Here is a 25,491-nt window from a genome sequence, read left to right on the forward strand (position 1 = left end):
TCCACCTCCTAGAGTAATGGAAATAAAAACAAAAATAAACAAATGGGACCTAATGAAACTTAAAAGCTTTTGCAAAGCAAAGGAACCTACAAACAAGATGAAAAGACAACCCTCAGAATGGGAGAAAATAATTGCAAATGAACAATGGACAAAGGATTAATCTCCAAAATATATAAACAGCTCATGCAGCTCAGTATTAAATAAAACAACCCAATCCAAAAATGGGCAGAAGACCTAAATAGACATTCCTCCAAAGAAGACTTACAGATGGCCAAGAAGCACATGAAAAGCTGCTCAACATCACTAATTATTAGAGAAATGCACATCTAAACTACAATGAGGTATCACCTCACACCAGTTAGAATGGGCATTATCAGAAAATGTACAAACAACAAGTGCTGGAGAGGGTGTGGAGAGAAGGGAACCCTCTTGCACTGTTGGTGGGAATGTAAATTGATACAGCTACTATGGAGAACAGCATGGAGGTTCCTTAAAAAACTAAAAATAGAATTACCATATGACCCATCAATCCCACTACTGGTCATATACCCAGAGAAAACCATAATTCAAAAAGACACATGCACCCCAATGCTCATTGCAGCTCTTTTTAAAATATCCAGGTCATGGAAGCAACCTAAATGCCAATCAACAGATGAATGGATAAAGAAGATGTGGTACATATATACAATAGAATATTACTCAGCCATAAAAAGGAATGAAATTGGGTCATTTGTAGAGACGTGGAGGGATCTAGAGTCTGTCATACAGAGTGAAATAAGTCAGAAAGAGAAAAACAAATATCATAAATTAACGCATATACGTGAAACCTAGAAAAATGGTGCAGATGAACTGGTTTGCAGGGCAGAAATAGAGACACAGATGTAGAGAACAAATGTATGGACACCAAGGGGGGAAAGTGGGGTGTGGTGTGGTGGTGGTGGGATGAATTGGGAGATTGGGATTGACATGTATTCACTAATATGTATAAAAGAGATAACTAATAAGAACCTGCTGTATAAGAAATAAATAAAATAAAATTTTAAAAAATCTTAATACTTAAGGAGATTAAGAAAAATCCTCATGTAAGATGCACATCAAAAGGAAGGATTGTTAATTAATGCAAAAAAATAGATGCAACTTCAGAGAAATATAGAAGCATAGAACTGTTTATCTGTCTTACCTGATTAAATTCTGACAAACCTGGCATCCTGCAGTACATCTAAATTAAAGAAATAAAACCTCTGTTAGTTTTTTAATATATTTGAAAACATATTTAATGCTTATACAGTAAATATCTGTTAATCTTCCATAATCTGGAAATCAGGGTTTACTGAGTACTCATACATCATCTCCCAAATATCCCCATATGTCATTTACCATATATAATTACACTACAGCAACTATGATCTAATTAACAGAATACTGAGTTTGGAACCAAAATATCTGGATTTAAATCTCAATGATTTAACAATTCCTCTAAGCCCCAGTTTTCACATCTGAAAATAATATCTGACCCATACAGTTATTAAAAGGATTAAGGGTGATAATATACATAAAGTGTCTTATAGTATCTGGTACATTGCAGGATGTATAATAATGGTGGCTATTATTATTATACTATGAACATAACACAGAATTCCTGAGAATTAAGTAAGAAAACATACATATACAATTTTAAAACCCTAAAACACTATCAAACTGAGGAACAGTTGGCATGATTATAATAATTATCTTTATTAATCTCTTTTTTATGATTCAAAAAGCCTTCTGGATTTGGGAGTTAGCATTATGATCATCAATGATCATATTTTAAGTGTGAAGAAGTTTTAACTAGAAGAGAAATCTAGGTAAAATAATGGAAGAAATGGTAGTGTTCATAGAATCAATCATTCTAAATTATTCAGAGATGAATATTCAGGTCTTTCACTTCTTCCTGTCCCCAGCCTTTTAGAAATCTTTTTTCTCAGAAGCTTCACTTCAACAAGTTCCAAATGAGAAAGAAAAAGACGTTGTAATCAAGTCTATCAGATTTGTTTCTTATTAGGAGCTACAAAAAGAATCAGTAAAAGACAAACCTTTATCTAAATTTAAAATAGTGAACTACCACTCTTTTGCTGTGCACCATAAGGAAGAAAACTGCATGAAAGCCACAGTTTTGAGAATCTTACTAGGATCTAAGAAAAAGGCTGGCATGGAAGGAATAGCCATAGTCATCCATCCATTTTTTACAATCACAAAATGAGAGACTGCTTTTTTCCCATAAACAGTAGTATATCTTCAACCATTCATGGAATTATGATCACTGATACTCTTCTTGAGTCTGTGGGCTAATGACCTACAGTTTACCACTTTTCATGAGGTTCAAGGTGACTGTGAAGATGATTTTCCATTTACAGAGCAGTGGAAGCCACCTGAGCTCAATGTGCCTTCTACTGCAGCCACTATCATATTATAAAATCTCATAAAAGATGAAGGGAAAAAACAAGGTTACCCTGCCTTTTTATTCTGTAAACATTTTATAAGCAGGTAAAATGAGGATTTCCAATCACGCGGCTTACAAGCCACAGGTAACTCAAAGAGGGTGGGACTAGTAAATATTTAACAAAGGCAAAGAACACTCTTTTAGTCATCATCCCCAAAGAACTAGAATTTCAGTGGCCTCACCGTGCTACCTTTCATGAGCATACAGCTGTGATTTCTAAACTTCAAATGAATGTAAGGCCAAATGCTCAGCAGAATCTAAAAATAGAGTGGTCCCCCTAATTAAAATACTGCTCTCTTATTTTCCTTTCCTTTTAATTCTTTTCCCCCAGGGCAATGCTACCCAATCTTAATTTCATGGACCCGATTACCCTGGGGAATTTTCCATAGACCTCTCTTCCTCTATCTTTCACTGGCTGCTGTTTTGAACTTTGTTCTACAAGTAGAACTTCCAAAGGGTTGTCAAGAACTCAGAATAATCAAACTCAAATCATTCCATTCTGCTGCCCATTATCTGCTCAAGCAAAAAGCCTACAGGAGGAAAAAATTAACTGTTTGCATAATCTGAGCATGGAGTCCTGAAATATCCCAGTTACTATATTCACAGACACTTGGGGATAAGGAAGTCACACTATCTTGAATACTCAATACTCAAAAATTGTAAATTTTTTATCCAAACCCGGTGGAATGGACGTAGCACTAGATATTTCCCTGGTATCTATCCTCCCAGGAAGAGGAACAGGAGCATCAAAGATAAAGCAGCAGAGTGAAATCTACCACAATATTAACAGTGGCTCCATCAGGGTAAACAAGTCATACCTCTAAATTTCAGTAAACAGTCCTCCAAGTACTGTTGCTTTAAAAAGAAAAATGTAATTAAAAATTGTACCTGTGAGGGTCTTTTGAGCTGGGTATGATTTTGTTACATTCTCTCTTGTCGAACACTCCTTCAATCCAGGATTTCTGGGACTGAATAGAAAAATGTCATTATTTTCATAGTCTCATTAAATGAGAACACAGTATAACCACAGTAGTCCAGGTAGGCAAGATATACTTAAATATAATAGATCCTAATTAAAATGCCAAGACCAGCCCCAAAACCCTAAGCATTTATTAATTTCTATTACAGACAACATAGACACAAATAAGCCAATGTGAACACAAAAATATTCACAAAGTTAATTGGTCCACAACCTCATTTTAAGTGAAAGATCCCTAAATGCACAAAACTCTACCAAGGAAGTAAAGATATAGCAGAAGCATTCTCTTAATTCTGCCAAAAGTCACTTTTAAATCTTGTACCATAACCCTACAGAGTGAGTATTAAGCTCTCAAACTTCAGAATTCTCACTTATAAAGTCCCACTTTGGCTAAGATTTGACAGGAAGCTGGAAAGAGTGTCAGAGGAGATATGTAACCTCAGCAAGATTCTGTAAAAGAGTTCAATCTAAAACAAATCTGGAGGATATGTAATGGAGAACATCACACGTGTGCCCTCAGAAGGGAACTTAGAACTGAGAAACTGATTTCCCATAAATGCCTGATTCATAGAAGACGAGACTTATTTCCTGACCAATAACCATATGCCAAGAATCTCTCCCCATCCTCAAGACAATGAATTTACTGCTTAGACACTGGCTGGACGTCTCCCTCTTTGCACTCCCTGCCCCAAACCCTCAACAGACTCGCCTGTAGCTTGCTACAGCATGCATTTCCCAAATTGCAATTCCTCTGCTATTCCTGAATAAACTCAATTTCTGATCATTCAAGCTTGCCTCAGTTTACCTCTTTATTTAGGTTGACAATTTGATACACATTGTATAAGCATGGCTTACCATTGGCTGAATTTCAAAATATCTGATTTCATTCAACAAATATTTTAAAATAGGCCTCCATATGGCATGCTGGGAATTCTATGGCAAATAAGACAAAGTTCTTACTCTGAAGGAACTTAGAATAAAAAGAAGGAAACGGATAACAAATTGATATCATTAAACTTCATGTGTAACATTTACCTATTAAAAATGGCTCCAGGGGGCTTCCCTGGTGGCACAGTGGTTGAGAGTCTGCCTGCTGATGCAGGGGACACGAGTTCGTGCCCCTGTCCAGGAAGGTCCCACATGCCGCGGAGCGGCTGGGCCCGTGAGCCATGGTCGCTGAGCCTACGCGTCCGGAGCCTGTTTTCCGCAACAGGAGAGGTCACAACAGTGAGAGGCCCGTGTACCACAAAAAAAAAAAAAAAGGCTCCAGGGACTTCCATGGTGGTCCAGTGGGTAAGACTCCACACTCGCAATGCAGGGGGCCCAGGTTCAATCCCTGGTTAGGGAACCAGATCCTGCATGCGTGTTGCAACTAAGAGTCCCCATGCCACAACTGAGTCCGCATGCCGCAACTAAGACCTGGCGCAGCCATAATTAATTAATTAATTTTAAAAAAACAACTCCAAAAAGGGTCCCTAATTTAGCAGCCTATGTATACAAATTAAGCAAGCTATGCTCAACCACTCCCTTCTTTTAAAAGGCTAGACAGCTGAGTCTAGTAGAACGATGTGGGCAAATTACTTTCTTCAGACCTGTTTTCCCGTCTATTAAAAAGGAGATAATAATAACAGTAATACCTCATTGGGCTACTGAAAGGAATTAAGGCTTAGATTTCTCCCTGGGACTTACTCGGGCTCAGTAAAGCTTAGTTATTATTAATAGTAATATCAAAGGTAAAAATTCACTTTTTGGTTGGTAGCATGGGAACTTAACTTTGATGTATTTTTTTCATAGAAAAATACTTCCTGACCTCCAAATCTCCCTCCTAGGTCCTCTCATATTACAAACGAATGACTTTTATGGGTCCATTTTCCCCCACTAGACTCCAACTCCTACAGGCCCCATGCCAGTCATTTCTGTTGCCCGGGGCCCAACCCAATGATTGTTGAATGAGCAACAAAATGCACACACTTAAAACAGAACTTCAAGAATCCATGTATACAATTTTCTCTCCAAGGGTATAAACAGGAAACCTGTGCCATAACAAGAACATGGAAACTTTCCTCCTGCAACTCCCATATCTTATCTCCAAACTACAGAAAAAGAAAAGCAGGCTTAATTTGCAAGTGTTTCAAACAATTCTCAATTTAGAACTTTACTTTTTCCCCCTACCTCATAATGGTAGCCTTTGCAATATACTCTTCAGCACATATGGAAGAGGTCCCCTCATGTTCAGTTCAACAGAGAACTATTAGGAACCATGTTTGTTAGCTCTGATTCAATAGCCCAAATCTATTGAGGCCAAATACTCAACATGTGTTTGCCACTTGGAGCAGCACATTGTCATTGACGGCAGAGAATACGTCATTTCTGCAACTATCATGACAGTCTTCAGAGACTGGGTGTTTTTTATATACTGGGGCAGGAGAGTTGTGTTTTAACTGTGGTTGTTATTTGGGGAAGGGAAAGGCAGAGGATAAAGAAGGGAAATAGTGCTGGTCTCAGGCTGTGTTGGCACAAACAGTTTGCCTTACCCTAAAATATAATCAGATTTTACACACAAGCCCAGGACTGGGGAATAGCAAAGAAATGTCCAAAGACTAATCCTCTAATGGTAGCTATACATGAATTAATTCCTGATGTCACTGAAAGTATTTCTACACTGGGGCTTTTTAGGGTTTCCAGATAACAAATTCTTTCTCAGGGGACTCTCTGAGAAGGAATAGTCTTACAGGCATTCCTTGATTTAAAAAAAAAAAATCCTTCTAAATGTGCATGGATTTTTTTTTTTTTTTTTTAACATTCAGGGGACTGTGTGATTGGGGGTTGAAGGGCACACAGCTAACAAGTAATTTATTTTCTTTTTTAAAACTTTTTCATACTTAAAAAAAAATCTAACATTTAAAAAATACTTTTCCAGGTGAAACTGACTACTTCCTTTTTATAGCCCCCACTCTATCTTATATACACCACAGCACTCACAATGCTTAACTGCACCTACTCAGTTGTTTTTTTCTTAACATTATTGTAATCTACTTCAAGATTAAGCATTAGTTTATTTATCATGGAATCTATAGCATGCAGGGAAGCACCAGAATGGATCAAATAGAGAAAATATTTTCAGACTCCAGACTGACATCTTTTATTTTCTCTACACAGTCCCTCCCTTGGAGCAAGGACCTTTTCAAACTGAGTGCCAGGCAGATGGATTTCCACAGTGCACGATCTGTTGGCTGGGGAAACTCATCAGTGCAAAGCCAGCCTGTATACTTTGAAGACTCAGCTCAGGGTCTCCTACAGGGTTTTGTCCACAATCTAAGGGATACCTTGGGGGACTCACTTGATCCAAGATTAAGAGTCTCAGGCAAAGGGTATCCAAACCTAAAATAACCCAAACCCAAGGATCTGGCTCGCCAACACTGCCACAAGTTGACCTCACTGGTTTTCTGGTAAATAATCTTTCCAGAAGGCAGCATTTAGGAGTACTTCATAAAGAACACAAAATACCCTTACATATTTTCTTCTTTTGGGTAGTTAGAGGGCACTATTTGCTGGTAATGATTTCTTTTTTCTTTTTTTTTTTTCTTTTGTAACATCTTTATAGAATGTCAACTAAATAACTCACAGTTCCCTAAAATGCCACTTCTCCTGTTTAGGTGAGAAATTTATATGAAATTTTCATATACTGCCTTGTTGAGCAAAAGCATTTAGAACTTCAGAATGACTGTTTAGATTATATAAACTCATGAGTACATGAGTAAAACATTTATGAATTCTCCACAGAGTCTAATGGGGAATTAGAAGAACTCAACAGTAACCTACTTAGTAGAGCATATCATAAAAGTTCAAACTAAAATGTCATACCCCGGGCTTCCCTGGTGGCGCAGTGGTTGAGAGTCCGCCTGCCGATGCAGGGGACGCAGGTTCGTGCCCCGGTCTGGGAAGATCCCACATGCCGCAGAGCGGCTGGGCCCGTGAGCCATGGCCACTGAGCCTGCGCATCCGGAGCCTGTGCTCCGCAATGGGAGAGGCCACAACAGTGAGAGGCCCGCGTACCACAAAATAAATAAATAAATAAATAAAATAAAAATGTCATACCCCATCCCTCCACTCCCCAGATTGGTGAAAGCCCTCGTTATGTTAGTCCAAAATCACAGTTTCAAATGGCAATGAGAAGACATCCTTTCCTCTGTTTGTCACACATGCTTCAGCCTTATTCAGCATCCTAGGGAATTAAACTTGCAAACAAGATGTTTATAATTTCAGATCATGTGAAATCATTTTGATAAGAAGGGAAAAGGAAATGGGAGGTTTCCCTTATGGGTGTTCTTTACAACTGCCCGTGGAAAGTGAAATAGAGAGTTTAACTGAATGCTGGGCCTATTTGTTGTATAACCACTCTAATCTATTAAGGTTTCCAAGTTAGATATACTCAATTTCCAATTTCCACCCAGCAAAATATCCACAAATATGCTATCCAAGTACACAGATGGTCTTCATTTATGCTACAAATATCTTGTTAAATTACCCAAAACTTTACTAGGACTACATCCAAGTGAACTACATAGTTAAAAAACAATTTCTTGGAGTGAAGCTTCACTATTGGTGGAGTTATACTCAAATAACTGACTTTTAGAAAACCCACCATCCTCTGAGACAATAAAGCCTTTATTAAGAATTACAGGTTAAAGGCAATTTCATTTATGTCATCCATAGTAAGGTTTATTTGTATAACGAAGATTACTTGTTTCATTTTCTAAGTGTAACACGGCAGAAAGAACAATGCTTCTTGAAATTCCATGCAGACACATGCCACGTATTTAACTTGGACAAATTCAAAATCTTTGCTAAAAGACTAAGAGAGGGCTTATCATATTGAGTTAAGTCAGTCAGACAAAGACAAATGTTATATGATATCACTTATATGGAGAATCTAAAAAAGATAGAAATGAATTTTTTTACAAAATATAAATAGACTAACAGACATAGAAAACAAACTTATGGCTACCAAAGGGGATAGCGGGGATTGGGGGGAGGTGGGGAGGGATAAATTAGGAGTTTGGGATTAACAGACACACACTACTATATATAAAATAGGTAAATAACAGGGACCTACTATATAGCACAGGGAACTGTACTCAGTATCTTGTAATAATCTATAATGGAAAAGAATCTGAAAAAGAATACATGCATATATGTATATGTGTGTGTGTATATATATATATATATATATATATAGCTGAATCACTTTGCTGTACAGTTGAAACTAATACAGCATTGTAAACCAACTATACTTCAATTTTTAAAAAGTGGAAAATAAAAAAGAATGAAAGAGGACTAGAAGAAGAAAGGTGAGAAGAAGATATAAAATGCTGAAGTATGGACAATATCAATGCCATTCCACATTCAGGAGTGTAGTATGCCCAAGAGCAGCAGTTCTCAAGCTTTTGGGGTTTAGGACTCCTTCACAGTCATTAAATTTACCAAGGACCTCCAGAAAGCTTTCACTTACAGAGTATAGCTACCAATATTTACATATTCAAAATTAGAACTGGGACTTTTTAAAGTATTTACCCATTAATTAATTTAAAAATAATTATGGTAAACCTATTACATGTTAAAATAAGTAACATATTTTTCATGAAAAATATTTTTAAAAGGTTTATGAAAAGAGCATTGTATTTTTTTTTTTTTTTTTTTTTTTTTTTTGCGGTATGCAGGCTTCTCACTGCCGTGGCCTCTCCCGTTGCAGAGCACAGGCTCCAGACGCGCAGGCTCAGCGGCCATGGCTCACGGGCCCAGCCGCTCCGCGGCATGTGGGATCTTCCCAGACCGGGGCACGAACCCGTGTCCCCTGCATCAGCAGGCGGACTCTCAACCACTGCGCCACCAGGGAAGCCCCGAGCATTGTATTTTTGTCTGGTTTAAGACAGCTGGATTCTCATATCTGCTTCTGCATTCAATCTGTTACAAAGTGTTTTTGGTTGAAGTATATAAAAAGAATTGGCCTCACATAGACATGGAGTTGGAAAAAGGAAATAGTATTTTAATAGCCTTTTTAGATATTATGGATTTGTCATGTAACATCAGGAAAACTCCACTGTATGCTCATGATAGAATGAGTAAAACAGGGAAATAATGTACTGTTATAAAAATAATTTGGGGGGACTTCCCTGGTGGCACAGTTGTTAAGAATCTGCCTGCCAGTGCAGGGGACACAGGTTCGATCCCTGGTCCAGGAAGATCCCACATGCCGTGAAGCAACTAAGCCCGTGCGCCACAGCTATGAGCCTGCACTCTAGAGCCCGTGAGCCACAACTACTGAGCCCGCATTCCTAGAGTCTGAGCTCCTCAACAAGAGAAGCCACCGCAATGAGAAGCCCTCGCACGGCAACGAAGGGTAGCCCCCGCTCGCTGCAACTAGAGAAAGCCCATACACAGCAATGAGGACCCAATGCAGCCAAAAGAAAAACAATAATAATAATTTGGGGACTTCCCTGGTAGTCCAGTGGGTAAGTCTCCGCACTCCCAATGCAGGGTGCCTGGGTTTGATCTCTGATCGGGGAACTAGATCCCGCGTGCATGCCGCAACTAAGAGTCCACGTGCTGCAACTGAGTCTGCGTGAGGCAACTAAGAAGTCTGCATGCTGCAACGAAGATCCTGCATGCTGCAACTAAGACCCGGCACAGCCAAAAATAAATAAATAAATAAATACTTTTTTTAAAGTAATCATTTTGATTTTGAGGACCTCTGAAGGGGTCTCAAAGATCCCAAGGAGTCCCTGGGGATACCACACATGAAAGGCCACTGCCCCAAAGTGACCTCATAGGCAGTAGGGTTGAGTGTGAGTGAGAGACAGGACCTACTGTTTCCTGGTTGGACTCAGGTCCCACATGCATGTCTTAAGTCTGCCCATCTCATCGCAATGATTGCACTGTAGTATTTCAACATCCCCTATTTAATCTGGTGCTCAACTGAAGAAAGTTCCAACATAGAGAAAAAGCAATTAGAGATCAAATCTTCACATACTTCTCTTTCTAAGCAATGTAAGGGACTTTTGAAGGATAATTTTGACTGCATTCATTTTTAACTTAACAGCTGACTTTAGTACCTACCACATCCCTCCTCCCAAAGATGTCATTGAAGCATGATGAGTGTGGTTACCAGCCCTCCAGAACCCATAGGCAGCATATATTCTATCAGCTTACCCACCCTTCCTTTAAAATGTTGATACCGCTATGAATAATAGCTTCATTCATTCATTCATTCAAAATACTTTGATGGGCATATCATATGATTGTAATAAAAATAAATAAAATTGTGTCCCAAAGACCAACACCAAAAGAGAAGAAACTATGTTTACTAATAGATACCAAGTATGGCACAAGAGCAAGCTGTGGGATTCCTTGGAAGTAGAAATCCCTTCTGTCTGCCAGTATTTGGGGAGTTTTCATGGAGGACACAAAACTTAGGAAAGTCCTTGAAAGATGACAAAGGTTTTGAAAGGTGGTTGATGAAATTTGGTGGTGGTTAGAAATGCGGAGATTTAGGCCTGGGGGAGGATTCAGAGGACAACGATGTTAAGGTATGGCAAAAGCCACAGAGTCACTGGGGAGCAGAGAACAGAGAAGATAAAAGAGCCAGGAACCTCTGGGAGCATCTAAGCATAGCGTGTAGAAGAGTTCAGGGAATAAAAACAGAGAGTTACTAATCAGGATGGTAACATGATACCTGAAGTTAAGAAGGGAGAAAGTTTTTCTCTTTAATAAAAATGTTTGCATTATTACAAAAATAGGTAGTTTCAAAGAAAAACTGAGAAGTGTTTAATATTGAAAACAAAGTAAGGAGGACATTTTTTGTCCATGACAAACAAATAGATTGAGAGAGAGTCAGGAAATAGGTTGTAAAACAGAGAGGAAAGTGAGTGTAAGATATCCTTGGGAGAAAGAAATGAAAACAGCCACTAGATCAACAAAGTAAAGCAAAAGCCAACATTAACGTAGACTTTCATATATGCCAAGGGCTGGGCTAAATGCTTTATGCGCTAGCTAAAGTAATATTCACAACTGTGAGATAAATACAGTGATTATCACCTCTACAGAGGAGGAGCAGTTTCTATCAAATACCAGCACCAGCATTCTTTTACACTATGTTTAATAGGCAAAGTTGAAAGAAAGTTTATCTTATGTTAAGAAAGTTTGAACCTTGTATGTAGATAAAAGAAAGTGAAGATGCAAGAGAGAATAAAAATGACTTGAGACTTTGGGGGTGGGGAGCAGGGGAAAAAAATGGTATGAATAGCCAAGGAGGAAGGCTCAGCCTTGAAGAAAATGCTTCCTCTTCTGACAGACGCAAGGAGTGGAGTGGCAAACTTTCCCTTCTTGGTAGTTTTGCCCCAGACCCTATAATCAATGTCCTATAGAAAGTCATAGACCATTTAGCTCAGACGGCTGCAAATCTCAGCATTCTCCTTTGCTCATCTTAACCAGAGAGAAAGGAAGGCAGGAGATACGCATGCAGTCACAGTGCCCCTTTCTATTACCAGTTCTCTACAGTACAACATCAGTACAGTACAGTATGTATACTATGAACCACAAAGCATATGAAATGCTCTCTCAGTGGAGGATCCACTAAACTTAAAAGATAGACGGAGAACACCAGTAGTATCCCACTGATCACCCTATGGAGAAACTGCCACACAATATTCCAGGAATGTCCCTCATATACTAACCAAAAAATGTGTGCCCCAGGTTATGGGGGTCTGCAGACAATTAAACTGAGGCAGTAGGAATTTAGAGTAAAAAATAAGAGTAAATGTAATTGGAGATTAATGGGCAGTCAGGGCAAGGTATAATGAAAGGAAAGGAAGTGGGGAGCAAGAGCAAGGTGAGTGTGTTTTCTTCTCTAGTCTGTAAGAAATCTCTATCAGCAAACTGGAGAAATACTGTTCTTCCTGGGTAATTCACCCCAGGGGTTGTTAAAATAATTTCCAGCCATCCAGTTGTGCAGCTGTAAATTTTCATGAGCATTCCTCTAGCTACATTTAGGTACTCCACTTCCATTAAAAAAAATTAATTATAATTACTTTAGGTAAACATTTTACAACTGTGTGCCTAATTGCTACATAGCAAAAAACAAACAAAACATATTTGCTATAATCTTATAATTGTTCAAATGCCGCTCTTATTTCTTCTACTCTAAGCCTGTACTCTATCATTCATGGAACATGTAAGCCAGGCCCCAGTAACTTTTTCTTAACAGGGAATTTTGAAAATGGTATAAAAGCTACCACTACAACAGATAAGAAAGAAGAAAATGTTTTCTGCTCATACAAGCACATGGAAGTATTATGACTCTCCAGAACAGATAAACTATCCATTGTTTCCCTAAATATATTAAATCAAGGATCATCTTTGAGGATATCACACACTTGTTTCCACAGGATGCAATTTTGATAAATTCTTTTCCAAGAGTTTTCTACCAGTTATCAACTAAGAATATTCCCTCCCCTAAATCTTATATCTTAATATAAGATTTTTACCTTTATCTTTAGGATTTTTTAACTTAATTTAAAAAAAAATCTTTGAGATGTTTAACTTAATTAATTAATTTTTTTTTTTAGATGTTGGGGGTAGGAGTTTATTAATTTATTAACTTATTTATTTTTGCTGTGTTGGGTCTTCGTTTCTGTGCGAGGGCTTTCTCTAGTTGTGGTAAGCGGGGGCCACTCTTCATCGCAGTGCGCGGGCCTCTCACTATTGCGGCCTCTCTTGTTGCGGAGCACAGGCTCCAGACGCGCAGGCTCAGCAGCCGTGGCTCACGGGCCCAGCCGCCCCGCGGCATGTGGGATCCTCCCAGCCCAGGGCCCGAACCCGTGTCCCCTGCATTAGCAGGCAGACTCTCAACCACTGCGCCACCAGGGAAGCCCCTAACTTAATTTAAAAGATAGAAATCGTAAAGATTTTTATCTTAATTTAAGCTGAGAGATTTAGGGTAGGGTACAAATCAGGTTGGTTTTTTTCTTTGTCTCAAAAAAAAAAAAAAAATCACATCCAGAACAAACAATTCCCCTAAAATTCAAGGAGGAAAAAGATGTTTTAATGGAATGAGGGTAGTCCAGTAAGTTGAGAATCAGAAGTCTGTCAGTGGGGTACCAAGAATTCTGTAACAGTTGTTGGCAGATAGGAAATCTCATTTGCTAGGAAAAAATTTCCCAACTTCTGCTTCTGGCTGTTATACTTGATTTTCAAAGTTCCAGTGTTGTTGTTTAGAAACTCACTGTACTTTTGATGCAATTCAGGAAGGAAAAGGGAACATAGCTACTGCACAATGCCTTTCTCTAAGTCATTGAGAAGCCAAACGACACAACAGGTTTTCATTTTCACTGGGTTTTGATTATTAAGACATTTCTTCTGCATTTAATTTCTTCTGCTATTTTAAGATGAGAAGAAATATACTCTATCCATAAGGAAGAGACCTTGAAATGACCTAAAATGGCAATTCTAAAAGAGTGATTAAACAAAAGAAAAGCAGCTTTTTTCTTTAAAGAATGTGTTGCTCAAATGCTCACCTATTTTGTGATTGATTGTATTATAAAGAAGAATGTTCTACCTTAGTCACCTCCAGCTGCAAACTGAGTAAGACTCTATCCCTTGACCAAACTTGAGTCAGGCTCTTTCTGACTTGAGTCCTCTTTCTAACTAGGCCCCAAACTTGGGCTCTGTCCTTGGCCCACTTAGTCCATTTTTATCAAGAATTCTGCTGAGTTAATTTAGCAAAAATCTCCCACGCTTGCTATCTGATCACTCTACTCTGGCTCTCCTTCAGCAAGAATCCTGTTGAGTTGGTTTAGCAAGAATCCCCCTAGCCTTGATGTTTCCTCTTGACCCTTCTCCATCCACTGACCCCATCTTGCTCCTTGGCAATAAATCTCCACTTTCCTCACAATTGGAGTTGAGCCTAATCTCTCTTCCCTCCTGCAAAACCCACATTGCAGTCATTTTTTCTTGACTGGTCTTCCTTGCTATCTTTAACAATGTCATGAAAAAATTGTCTTTAACAAAATCCACAGGTCACACACACATACACACACACACACGAATCATTATCTGTGGGTCAAAGAATAAAACTGACAAAATATTGGGATTCCAATAATTCTCAGAAACTCTCTCCTGGCCTGAACCTTACAGAACTCTTCCCTTCATTTAAACTGAAATGAAAGACTCTGACATCAAGGAGACCCCACAGAGAAGGGCCTCAGAGGTCCTGCTCTGGGTAAATGGCTCCTATTCCTTCATCTATCACCCTGCTTTTCACACTCAGTATTTGCTGAACCCAAACACCAGCCAGCAAGATGCACTTTCCATCTTAAATGTCTCCACTAAAAGAGCTGTTTCTCAAAATGTGGTTTCTCTTTCAAAGGTTGTGGCTGTAAGGGACTTCCCTAGCGGTCCAGTGGTTAAGACTCCACACTTCCAATGCAGGAGACGTAGGTTTGATCCCTGGAGAGGGAACTAAGATCCCACAGGCCGTGCGGTGTGGCCAAAAAAAAAAAAAAAGGTAGCGTCTATAAGCAGCTCAAGAAACCAAAACATGAGCCGGGGAGGCTTGCCTCCTTATTTCATCCAAGAACAAAGATCCAATCCGTAAAGACTTATGTCAATTCACTGACTCCCTCCTAGTTTGCCTTTCTTAAGACTGTCTTAGGGGATTCCCTGGCGGTCCAGTGGTTAAGACTCCACACTCTCACTGCCCCGAGAGGGCCTGGGTTCAATCCCTGGTCGGGGAACTAAGATCCTGCAAGCCATGCGGTGTAGCCAAAAAAAAAAAGACTGCCCTAAAGACTCTAGCTAATACTATAAAGCGTTTAAATCTTAAGACTTTGAACCCTCTTTGTTTCAATCCAACAATATCACTCACTTGACCTGATCACAGAGCAAAACTGCCTACTTGGAACCTGAGTTTCTCTAGGCCAGATAAGGACAAAGATTGTTTTTTGTTTGTTTGTTTTAAATCACTTTAAAGCAGACACTAACAGTGGTGACAAAGATTAGACAGGATTAACTGATCCAGCCTAAGGATCTGTAAAGTACCCTCTGGACTTAAATCCTTCTAGGAGGAAAATTCTCTTTCCAAAGATTACAGATTCATTTTACAAAAAAACTCTTGGCTCTTTAAAAGATCAGTAGAGGAAAACTATTTTTTCCAGAAAGATGAAAGCTGTTTTCATATGCAAAGACCAACCTGCTCCACTATAAGCTAATAACCTGTTCTGTTCTATAAGATAATATAAATAGTGGGTAGCTTAGTCAGTTGGGCTACTGTAACAGAATACCATTGGCTGGGTGGCTTACACCACAAACATTTATTTCTCAACGTTCTAGAGGCTGGAAGTCCAAGATCAGGGTGCCCTCATGGTTGAGATCTGGTAAGAACCCTCTTCCTGGTTTACAAAGGCCACCTTCTTACTGTATCTCCACATAGCAGAGGGCACTCATCTCTCTTGTGTTTCTTCTTATAAGGACACTAATCCCATTCATGAGGGCTCCTCTCTCAAGACCTAATTACCTCCCAAAGGTTTCACCTCCAAATAGCATCACATTGTAGATTGGAACTTCAACATATGAACTTTGGCGGGGGGCACAAACATTTAGTCCACAGTAGCAACTTAAGAATTCATTCAGCACTTTCTACACACCCACCTGCCCAATGCAAAGCACATTGTTTATATTAACTCTGCCCAAGAGCATGTGGGAAGTAGGTGCAGTTATTATCTCCGTTTTACAAATGAGGACACGGAATCAGAGAGGTTGAATAATTTTTCCAAGAACACAATAGCTCATAAAAATAACACTAGGATTCAAACATAGGCAGTCAGATTCAAGTTCACGCCCTTAACTTCATTTCACCATCATTTACCCCCAGGATTTGCACCTGTATTAATCCTTGAAGCTGAATAGTGTTTTGGGCTTTACAAATCACATTCCTGAACACCTGATCCTCATACAAATCCCATGAGGTCCTTAATAGATAATAATGAGCAAGATCAAGCAAATGAAGTGCCCAGAAAAATCTTCACTTTATACCACATCCTCTGTGGGTAGCCTTAGACCCATAGAGAGATATCAAGAGGGTCAGAAATCCCTAGAAACTGGATAACAACTTTTGTGTGGATATGAAGATGGGCATTTCTCATAAGAAAATCTCAAGAGCTGGATCAAAAATAAGTGCCACACAAAGGGTCTGAATACACTCTTCTCCAAAGAAGGTATACAAATGACCAGTGAATACAGGAAAAGATTCTCAACATCGTTAGTCATTAATCATTTAGATGCAAATCTAAACCACAATGAGATACCTCTTCTCACCTACTAGGATGGCTATAATCAAAAGTTCAGACAATACAAAGTATTGGCTAGGATGGGGAGAAATTGGAACTCTCATAGATTGCTGGTGGGGATGTAAAATGGTGCAGCTGCTGTGGAAAACAGTCTGGAGGTCCCTCAAAAGGCTAAATATAGAATTACCATATGATCCAGCAAGTCCATTTCTAGGTGTCTACCCAAGAGAAATGAAAACATATGTCCACACAAAAACCTGTAAACAAATGTTCATAGCAGTATAGACAAAGAAGCAAAAACAACAAAAATATCCATCAACTGATGAATGGACAAATAAGATGTGAGGTACCCACACAATGGAATATTATTCAGCAATACAAAGGAATGATGTACTGATACATGCTATAACACGTACCAGTACTTGAAAATGTTATGCTAAGTGAAAGAAATCAGTCACAAAGGCATACATATTGTATGAGTCTATTTATATAAAATGCCCAGAATAGGGAAATCTATAGAGGCAGAAAGTACATCAGTGGTTGCCTAGGGTTAGTGGAGATGGAGGGATTAGGGATTAACAGCTAAGGAGTGTGAGGGATGATGAGTATGTTCTAAAATTGACTGTGGTGATGGATGCACAACTCTGTGAAGATAATAAAGTCATTAAATTGTATACTTTAAGCGGGTAATTATATGATATGTGAATATATCTCAATAAACCCGCTAAAAAAATTTTAAGGGGGAGTGGCACAGACAGAAAGAAAGAGAGAAAAGCCCAAAAATAAACCCATAAATAATTTGGGTTTAACCATAGTAGAAAACGAAATACAGATATACTTCTGCCCACAGGCAGAAAGCAGGCCACAAATGTGTTTTGTTCAGTCCATAAAAGTGTTTTCAAAAATCTTTGAAGCAACTAGTAAAATGTAAAAACCCAGGGGTTTCACATTCAAGAAAGAATCTACACATCTGCATTTTCCTCAACAAGGAAAGTTTAAAAAATAAAATTTAATTTAAAAATAAATAACCAGAATCTGGCAATACTAGGCTTGCCTTCCAACTTTGCAACAATCTGCTAAGGCCAAGGGTGGGCAGCCATTTTTAGACAGAGCTTACACTGACCAGTAAGCCTGAGTGCCCAGCAGGTCAGGTTTCCACTCTACTTTGAGTTTTTGAGTCGATTATCTATTGCTTTTATCAGATTGTCAAAGGAATCTCTAACTCAAAGCACATTCAGAGCCCTTAGAAAGAAGTGGCCGGCAAATAGTGGCCATTTGCTTTACAGATAAGGAAACCGACCTAACTTGCCCGAGGCCAGGAGAGTGCTGCAAGCAGCAGTAAAACTACTTTTTCTGACTCTTGGTTTCTTTCATTACTCTTCTGGCCTCCCTGCTGATATTTCTAGAGAGTCTACAATTACCATATCCTGTTCCTTTTTCTGCAGCAACTGAGGGAAATTAGTGAGAAAGGAAAGAACTTGCTAGACATTCCAAAATGGCATATGATTTTCAGGCTCTATGACCTTCTAATCACAAGCAAATTTTGCCTGGACTTAAATCTCTCTGGTTTGTGTGGGCAACCTGAGCGGTCCTCCTGGCCCATAGCCCAAGGAAGATAAAGAGAATGTTAAACTCTCAAGACAGGCAAAGACTCCCAAGACTGTGTTTTCTCCAAGGTTACCAGTAGTCCTGCTACAGAAAGCGCAGGTTGCTAATAAACAGGAATGGTTCTTCCCCTGGGCCAGGTGGTTTGCTCATGTCAAAAATGACTATTTACAAGAAGCTCCGAGTGCACAATAGGCTAAGTGAGAACTTTGGTTGTTCATAGTTATTCACCCCACTGAGCTTTGAGTCTGCCTGGAAAGAAATTCTATATGATGCCCACATATAGCTGGGAGAGGTGGAAGAATAAAGAACCCAATTCACCAGGCTGATCTCTCCAATCAAAACTCATAGCATATTTGCAATCCCGGGATATCTGACCCTTATCCAATCTTGGAGTGCTTCAATATCCAGAGCCAGCAAATGGCAGAGGATCACTGCACATCAGGCCAGGGCTGGAAAGCAAATGCCAGCTGGGAAAATGCAGGAAAACCAGGGCTAAGGAAGGTACCTGTCTGTGCCATGGAGTAAAAGTCGTCTTTTCCAATCAAAACAGACCAAAAGGTTCTTGCAAAGGCACGTGCTTGCAAAGGCACGTGCTTACAAAGCCTGAGAAAGAATGAAATCTCTAAGGCAAACAAAATGACCACTTCTCACTGTTCCCAATTGTGTAACTCTGAAATAGTCTCAAAGTTTATCTGTGCTATAAACAACTTAGGAACCTTTCCCCAGAGATATGGAAATGCCAACACTCGTGGAAAAAGGAAAAGCAACATTGGGCTGCCCCCAACAAGGGGACAAGCTAAAGGTTCTGGTGCCAAGTCCATCAGAAGAGTTTCCAGGGCAGTGCATTGTTACCCACTCCCCAAGCCCTGGAAAAACCATGATTTCAGGCAAAAGCTGAACCCAGCTGAAAGCAGATTCAATCATGAATTCAAAGTATAGGACATATCCCACTGTGGAGTTTGAGTCAAAATTTTCTTATTTTTCTTTAAATTGTGGTAAAATACACATCATGTACAACTTACTATCTTAGCCATTTTATAGTGTGCATTTTAGTATTACTAATTGTATTTTTATTTTTGTGCAATCAATCTCCAGAACTTTTTCATCTTGCAAAAATGGAACTTTATACCCATTAAACAACTTCTCATTTCCATGTCTGCTCAGGCTCTAGCAACCATCATACTACTTCTTCTTTCTGTGCATTGAACTACTTTAGACACCTCATATAAATAGAACAATTCAATATTTGTCTTTTCATGACCAGCCATTTCATTTTGCATAATGTCCTCAAGGTGTATCCATGATGTTGCATGTAACAGGATTTCCTTCCTTTTTAAGGCTGAATAATATTCCATTGTATGTATGTATCACATTTGTTTATTCATAAAATCTATTTCTATATCTCAGGGATATGATTCTGTTGCTCTGGTGGTACACAAGTTATGGAGTTCAATTTGTAATGGTCATGATTTTATACAGAGAAAGAGACAGACAGACAGACAGACTTGATTGAATGATGTTTATACTCCAGCAGAGGAAAAACAAGCTAACTAAAGCTGCAGCTGAGCTCAGTTATCATCTAGAACCATCTCACTATCCCTCTTTACCTCAAAAATAAGTTTTGTTAACTGTATATTCCCAGGTCCTGGGAACAGGACTTAGCATACAGTTGACACTCAGTAAATATTTGTTGGCTGAGTGAATCTAGAAGAGTGATTGCTCAGAAAATGCTATATGCTTGATCTTGATTGATCCAGCTCATCTGAACATATGAGCCAAGAAAGGATCAATATGTATTCACATGGAAAGATGTCCAAGAACTATTTTTAAAGGAATCAGGTTGCATATCAATAAACAGTATAATTCCCTTTACGTAAAAGCAAATGCACAAATCAAAACAATAAATACATACGTATATATAATATACCTAAATAATATGCTACAAACCCAACGGTTTGATTACCTCTGGACTGAAGGGCAATGAGGACAAAGGATAGAAAGGGAACTTTCTGTCTGAATTTCTATTTGTAGTGTTTTAATTATTTACCAAAAGAACTTATTTTTGTATTGTTAGTGGAACTTTTTTAAGGAAAAAAAAATCTGGAAGGATAATATGTCATAAGAATACATTGATTCATTCTCATGACATATATAGCACAGGTAACTCTGCTCAATGTTATCTGGAAGCCTGGATGCGAGTGGAGTTTGGGGGAGAATGGATACATGTATATGTATGTCTGAGTTGCTTTGCTATGCACCTGAAACTATCACAACACTGTTAATCAGCTATACTCCAATATAAAATTTAAAAAAAATTTTTTTAAAGAATATGTTGATTCAGTTTACCTTACATGTACCCTTTCTCAAAGACCTACTGGAGAATGTGCTCCACCAAAACAATGGGAAATAATCAAGAAAGGAGAAGACATGGGATACAAGAAACAGGATCCAGCATAAGAGAGAGGCAAAGGGAATCTCCAAAATGATGGTAAAAAGAGAAGTAACAGCTGTGTATCCAACATCAAGGGCTACCATTTTGGACAGGTGAAGCAGGTTAAAGAGCAGTATTCAACAAGATAAAATTGACTGAAATAGCTGTTGCACTGGAAGATCTTGAGAGGAGATTTAGACAACTGGCAAAGAACCTGTGGTTAAATTAGTGAAAACTCCATAGAAAATTCTGCAAACACACACAGAATGACAGCTCTAGGGGAAAACAATAGTAAGGAAGGGAAAGTAATCATGTAGTACATAATCTGGTTCTTAATAGTGGATAGGAAGGCATAGTAATGTTGACTGAACTAAATGTTGACCTAAATAAAAATTATGAGTTAGCTATATTCTGAAGATAGATGGAAAGAACAGGAAGGATGCATATGAGTGGTAGGTGAAGGAACTCAAAAGAAAGCTAAATACTAATATTCCACGCTGGAAAGACAGTACATGATGACCAAACCTGAAAAATCAAGAGGAAGCAGTATAAGCATTATTTAGAGACCAAAGAAGTCAATCAAAGAAGTCAAGTTGGCTTTTAGCCAACTAGCTAAAAGAGATGAACATGACTGCTCTTTCTGAAAAGAAGAAAATGATAGAGGTTCTGCTGTTTTTAGTAATGAACCTTATGGAATTATTTGTCTCTGAACTATGTGTGTATACAACTTCAGTCAAACTAAGAAGTAAAAAAGAGAAAAATCACAACTGAGACCCACATCACAATACCTTACCTAACCGTTTTTTTGTTTTTGTTTTTTTAAACAGGGAAATAGTTGCTGTGTAGATTTCTGATGTGACACAAAGAAATAACAGTTACAGGTAGGATGGCCACTTTCAGTTCCAATACTGGATGATTCTACCAGAAGTGTGAAGAGAATCATTCTGAAAACGGTTGGGCTTTCCAGCCTATATGGAAAACCCATGATAAAAAACCCAGGGCGAAAGGAAAAGAGGCAAGACATATTTCAGGTCCAATATTTACCAAATGCTTGAGTTTTGGCATAGAAGTCCTGCCAAAAAAACTTAGCTATGATAGAGAATTGTAAATGGGCAAGATAAGACCAAAATTTGTGGCAAATCACCAATATTCTGCCTGGGTCTTTCCCTCTCCTCTGGGGTACAATCAACTCAACATGTTGTTCACACCCTTGTCTATTAAAGCAAGTCTAATACTTTCTGAGGGTACTAATCCCCAATTTTGGCCCCAGAAAGTAGGTTCCTGCTGGGTTCCACCTCAAATGATTTTCAATCCCCCCGACCCCGTGGTGGTGGTGGTGAGGGATACCTAAGAAACAGTCAGATTCTCACCAAACCCAGGTGTCAGTCAGGCCAGAGTATCTAATGCTTTATCAGTTATGGAAGAATCCAAAGCAAATGAAACACCAAAATTTGTACATAGGGAGAAAGAAATTGAAAAACTCAGTTCCCACATTGGTAGTTAATAATGAACCACCCTCTCCCTAGGAACAAATGCTCAAAATCCTGCGTATGATATCCATATTCTTAGTGTTTTAAAGCACTTGCCCAGGTTCCAATTCTAACTCCGTTCTTCTCCCTCAGCTTCATTTTCCTTTACTGTTAACCGGTGGGGTGGGAGTGGGTGGGTGGTGATACTTAGATCTCACAGGATTATTGCCTGGATGAAATAATAACAACCAAACTTTTGCAATCTGCTAAATATGTTACACATTATTCTAAGTGCATGGCATATATAGCATCTCATTTAATATTCAAATTATAACTTTTATCCCATTTTCCAGATGAGGAAGCCAAAGCACAGAGGTTCAGTAACTTGCTCAAGATCGTAGCTAGTGGTGGAGCAAGGAGGCTAATTAAGGTGATCTGGCTCCAAAGAAAGTACCAACAACCGGACTATGCCGAAATGCAAGAAATAAAATGTGCACCATAAATGGTACTTACTCACACACCATGTGTTCCAGTCCAAAAAATAGGTTAAGTGACAGGCAGTTTGAGGCTTGGCAGCCTTACAAGAGACCAAGGCATGACCAGGGCCTCCACTCCTCTCCCTAACTCCCCAGGCTCCCCAGAACTTCCCATCGCGCTTGGGACTTAGGGCTTCGAGGCTGCGAGTCCTGGTGGCTGGAGGTAGAGGGTGGAGCGGAGGCGGTTGGGACGCCGGCGTTTACCTTGACCTGCACTCTCATCGCTCCGGGAGTCCGGGGTGCGGGGACGCGCAGAGGCGCAGACAGCGGCCTGGGCACTTCTCCCGCCGCCACCGAGAGCCGCGACGACGTCCCGTCCCCTAGATTTCCGCCGCCCAGATGTGGCGCTCCGCTTCGGACCGAGCCTTCTCTCCTACCCGCAGCCGACTCACGCCACGTCCGGTCTCTTCCGCCACCGACCCAGAGCGGAACCACAGAGCTGCCTCCTCTCCCGGGACGTGTCCCCACCGCCCTAAGCAGAATCCCCCGCCCCGTTAGGTTTCCGCTCGGATACCACCTCCGCGCTGGCCCCATTCCAGCTCCGGCAACCGGGCTGTGGGGCGTGCCCTTAAGTAAGTGTCCTACGGTAGCCGAACCCTCAGATATGTTAATCAGACCCGCGTGGAGACCACAGGACTTGAGCGCAGGTATTTCGTAAATCCCAGCTATGCCAGATCCTAGTTAGATATCTTGTGGCTGGCCCCACCTAAAGCACCCAGGGCCCTGGGCTCAGATCTGGTAAACCGCCTAAGACGCTTTGCCCCGCCGGCTGGCAGCCCACCATACCTGTAAGCGCTCCTCCGCAGAGCGAGCTGTCATCCTGGACTTGCAGGCCCGCCGCCAAAGCCTCGTCTGAGCTTCTGACTTACGGAGTCAGATCTGGGCTCCACCTCCGCACGCTGCCTTTTACAGCCCTACGGATTTGTCACAATACCTTTTGGCCTCAGTTACCTCCCGTGTAGAAAAGAGGTGATTCCGACCTTACCTGGATCAAAGAGTAGAGGAAAGGTCAAATGGGATTTTCATCATCATCACACATGTATTTAATTGTGCTGTTATTGTTGAGTCAGTGTGGTGCGGGAGGACACAGGAGGTTTAACCTAACAACCAGCAGTTTACTAACTGGGAGTTACTGGCTGTTAGGTGACCCCTCTGGGCCTGGGTTTATCTACACAATGGGAAGGATAGCGAATAAATCCCCTTTCCTCAGAGGCTATACTGAAATCCATAAAATACAATCAAAAGCTTTGTGATTTCTGTTATTTTCGGTGGGCTGCTCTGGCTAGTCGGTCTTGATTAAGGCTGTGGTCAGTTACTACAGGTGAATCCCAGTATGTTGGCACAGGTGATGCTCACTTACTACGAGTGTTGTAATTAACAATGCTAGCCATTCATCCCTAACTGACTTCAAATTAGAACCACCTATCCTCTTAGTCCATTCTGGGCTTCTGCCCAGTGAGCTCACATTTGCTGACACTTTTTTCAGCCTGATTTCTTAATGTGGTTTTTTGTTAGAAAACTTGAACATCTCATATATGTATTAACATTTTGTTGTTGTTTGTTTTTCTATTAATGCATTTAATCTCATTCTCCTTGACCCAGCTCCCTCAAAATGTTAATGATCTGTGAGCAGTTAACAGATTCAGAAGCCCCCCTAAGGCAAGTAAGCACCTCTTGATTGGTGTTTCTCCATACATCTCCCGTGTTAGGTCTGTCCCAGCACTAGAGACTGGGAGTTCTCAGAAATCTGCAGACCCACCAAGAAGACTAGACGTTTGGAACTCAAGATTCTTAAGAGTGTTGGTGCACTGTAATTACCATCTTCCAATTTAAACTCTTTGGTAAATTTACATGTTAGGATGGTCACATATTCTTTTCAGATCAAGCTTCAAGGCAGAGAGTCTAAAATATCAGGACAATTCCAGGGCTTTAGGTATCTGGTGTGCTAGTTTGGAAGCTGCCTTTGGTTCCCAGGCTGTATCAGAAACACCTGAGGCATGTGTTAAAAGTGCAGATTCCCTAGCCCCACCCCACCCCACCTAGACCATCTGTACCAGAATGTCTAGGGTGGGGCCCAGGAGTCTGTATCTTTCACAGGCACCTCACACAACTTGAAAGCTTGCGTAAAAAAATCTCCTGGCCACAAATATACCTTTGCCAAGCAGCTAGCAATGAAATTTAAATTTTAGGCTGTTCATTAGTAGTCTAGTGTGGTTTAATTCAAGCCAACAAATATTTCCTGAACACAGACTGTTTGTCAGGCATCCTGCTGGGTGCTGGGAAAACAAAGATGAATACAACATTGTCCAGTCTGCAAGGAGGTCGAGTTTATAGAGGGAGGAGGGACAATCAAAAGTGAAACCGTACCTGGGGCACCATTGGTAACACTCATCAACATAAACAGATGTTCTCACTTGTTTGCCCTCCCTGATCCCCTTCTCCCTCTTCCCATTCTTTTCTCCTATGTTTTCTTCTTTATCAGATCTTCGTTTTTACCCTGAACATTGTAAATGTTTTATTCCTGATCTAACGTGGTTTTAAGACACTACTCTAACTTTTAAAGTCAACCTAGTGATTTCAAAATGGAGGGAAACAGCTGATTTTTCAGCAGAGAAAAATGGGTATGAGAACATTTTTTTTATATGT

General features: G+C 39.9%; 1 protein-coding gene across 2 annotated transcripts in view; it reads right to left on the reverse strand.

Moving 5' to 3' along the window:
* The window catches only part of TRPM6 (transient receptor potential cation channel subfamily M member 6), a gene marked incomplete at its 5' end in the record, with an annotated part of 139,279 nt that extends 115,615 nt beyond the window's left edge, over positions 1–23,664 (reverse strand). The window contains 3 exons of one of the 2 annotated variants that reach the window (XM_079706381.1): positions 1,181–1,219; positions 3,371–3,450; positions 23,632–23,664. In XM_079706381.1, coding sequence (XP_079562507.1) covers positions 1,181–1,219; positions 3,371–3,450; positions 23,632–23,664 — 152 coding nt within the window. Of the gene's footprint in view, positions 1–1,180; positions 1,220–3,370; positions 3,451–23,049; positions 23,380–23,631 lie in introns of those variants that run through there. The other variant, XM_079706380.1, reaches the window with a different exon arrangement.
* Between the last annotated feature and the right edge of the window lie 1,827 nt (positions 23,665–25,491).

This window comes from Hyperoodon ampullatus, assembly GCF_949752795.1.
Source record: "Hyperoodon ampullatus genome assembly, chromosome: 6".
NCBI classification, from domain to species: domain Eukaryota; kingdom Metazoa; phylum Chordata; class Mammalia; order Artiodactyla; family Ziphiidae; genus Hyperoodon; species Hyperoodon ampullatus.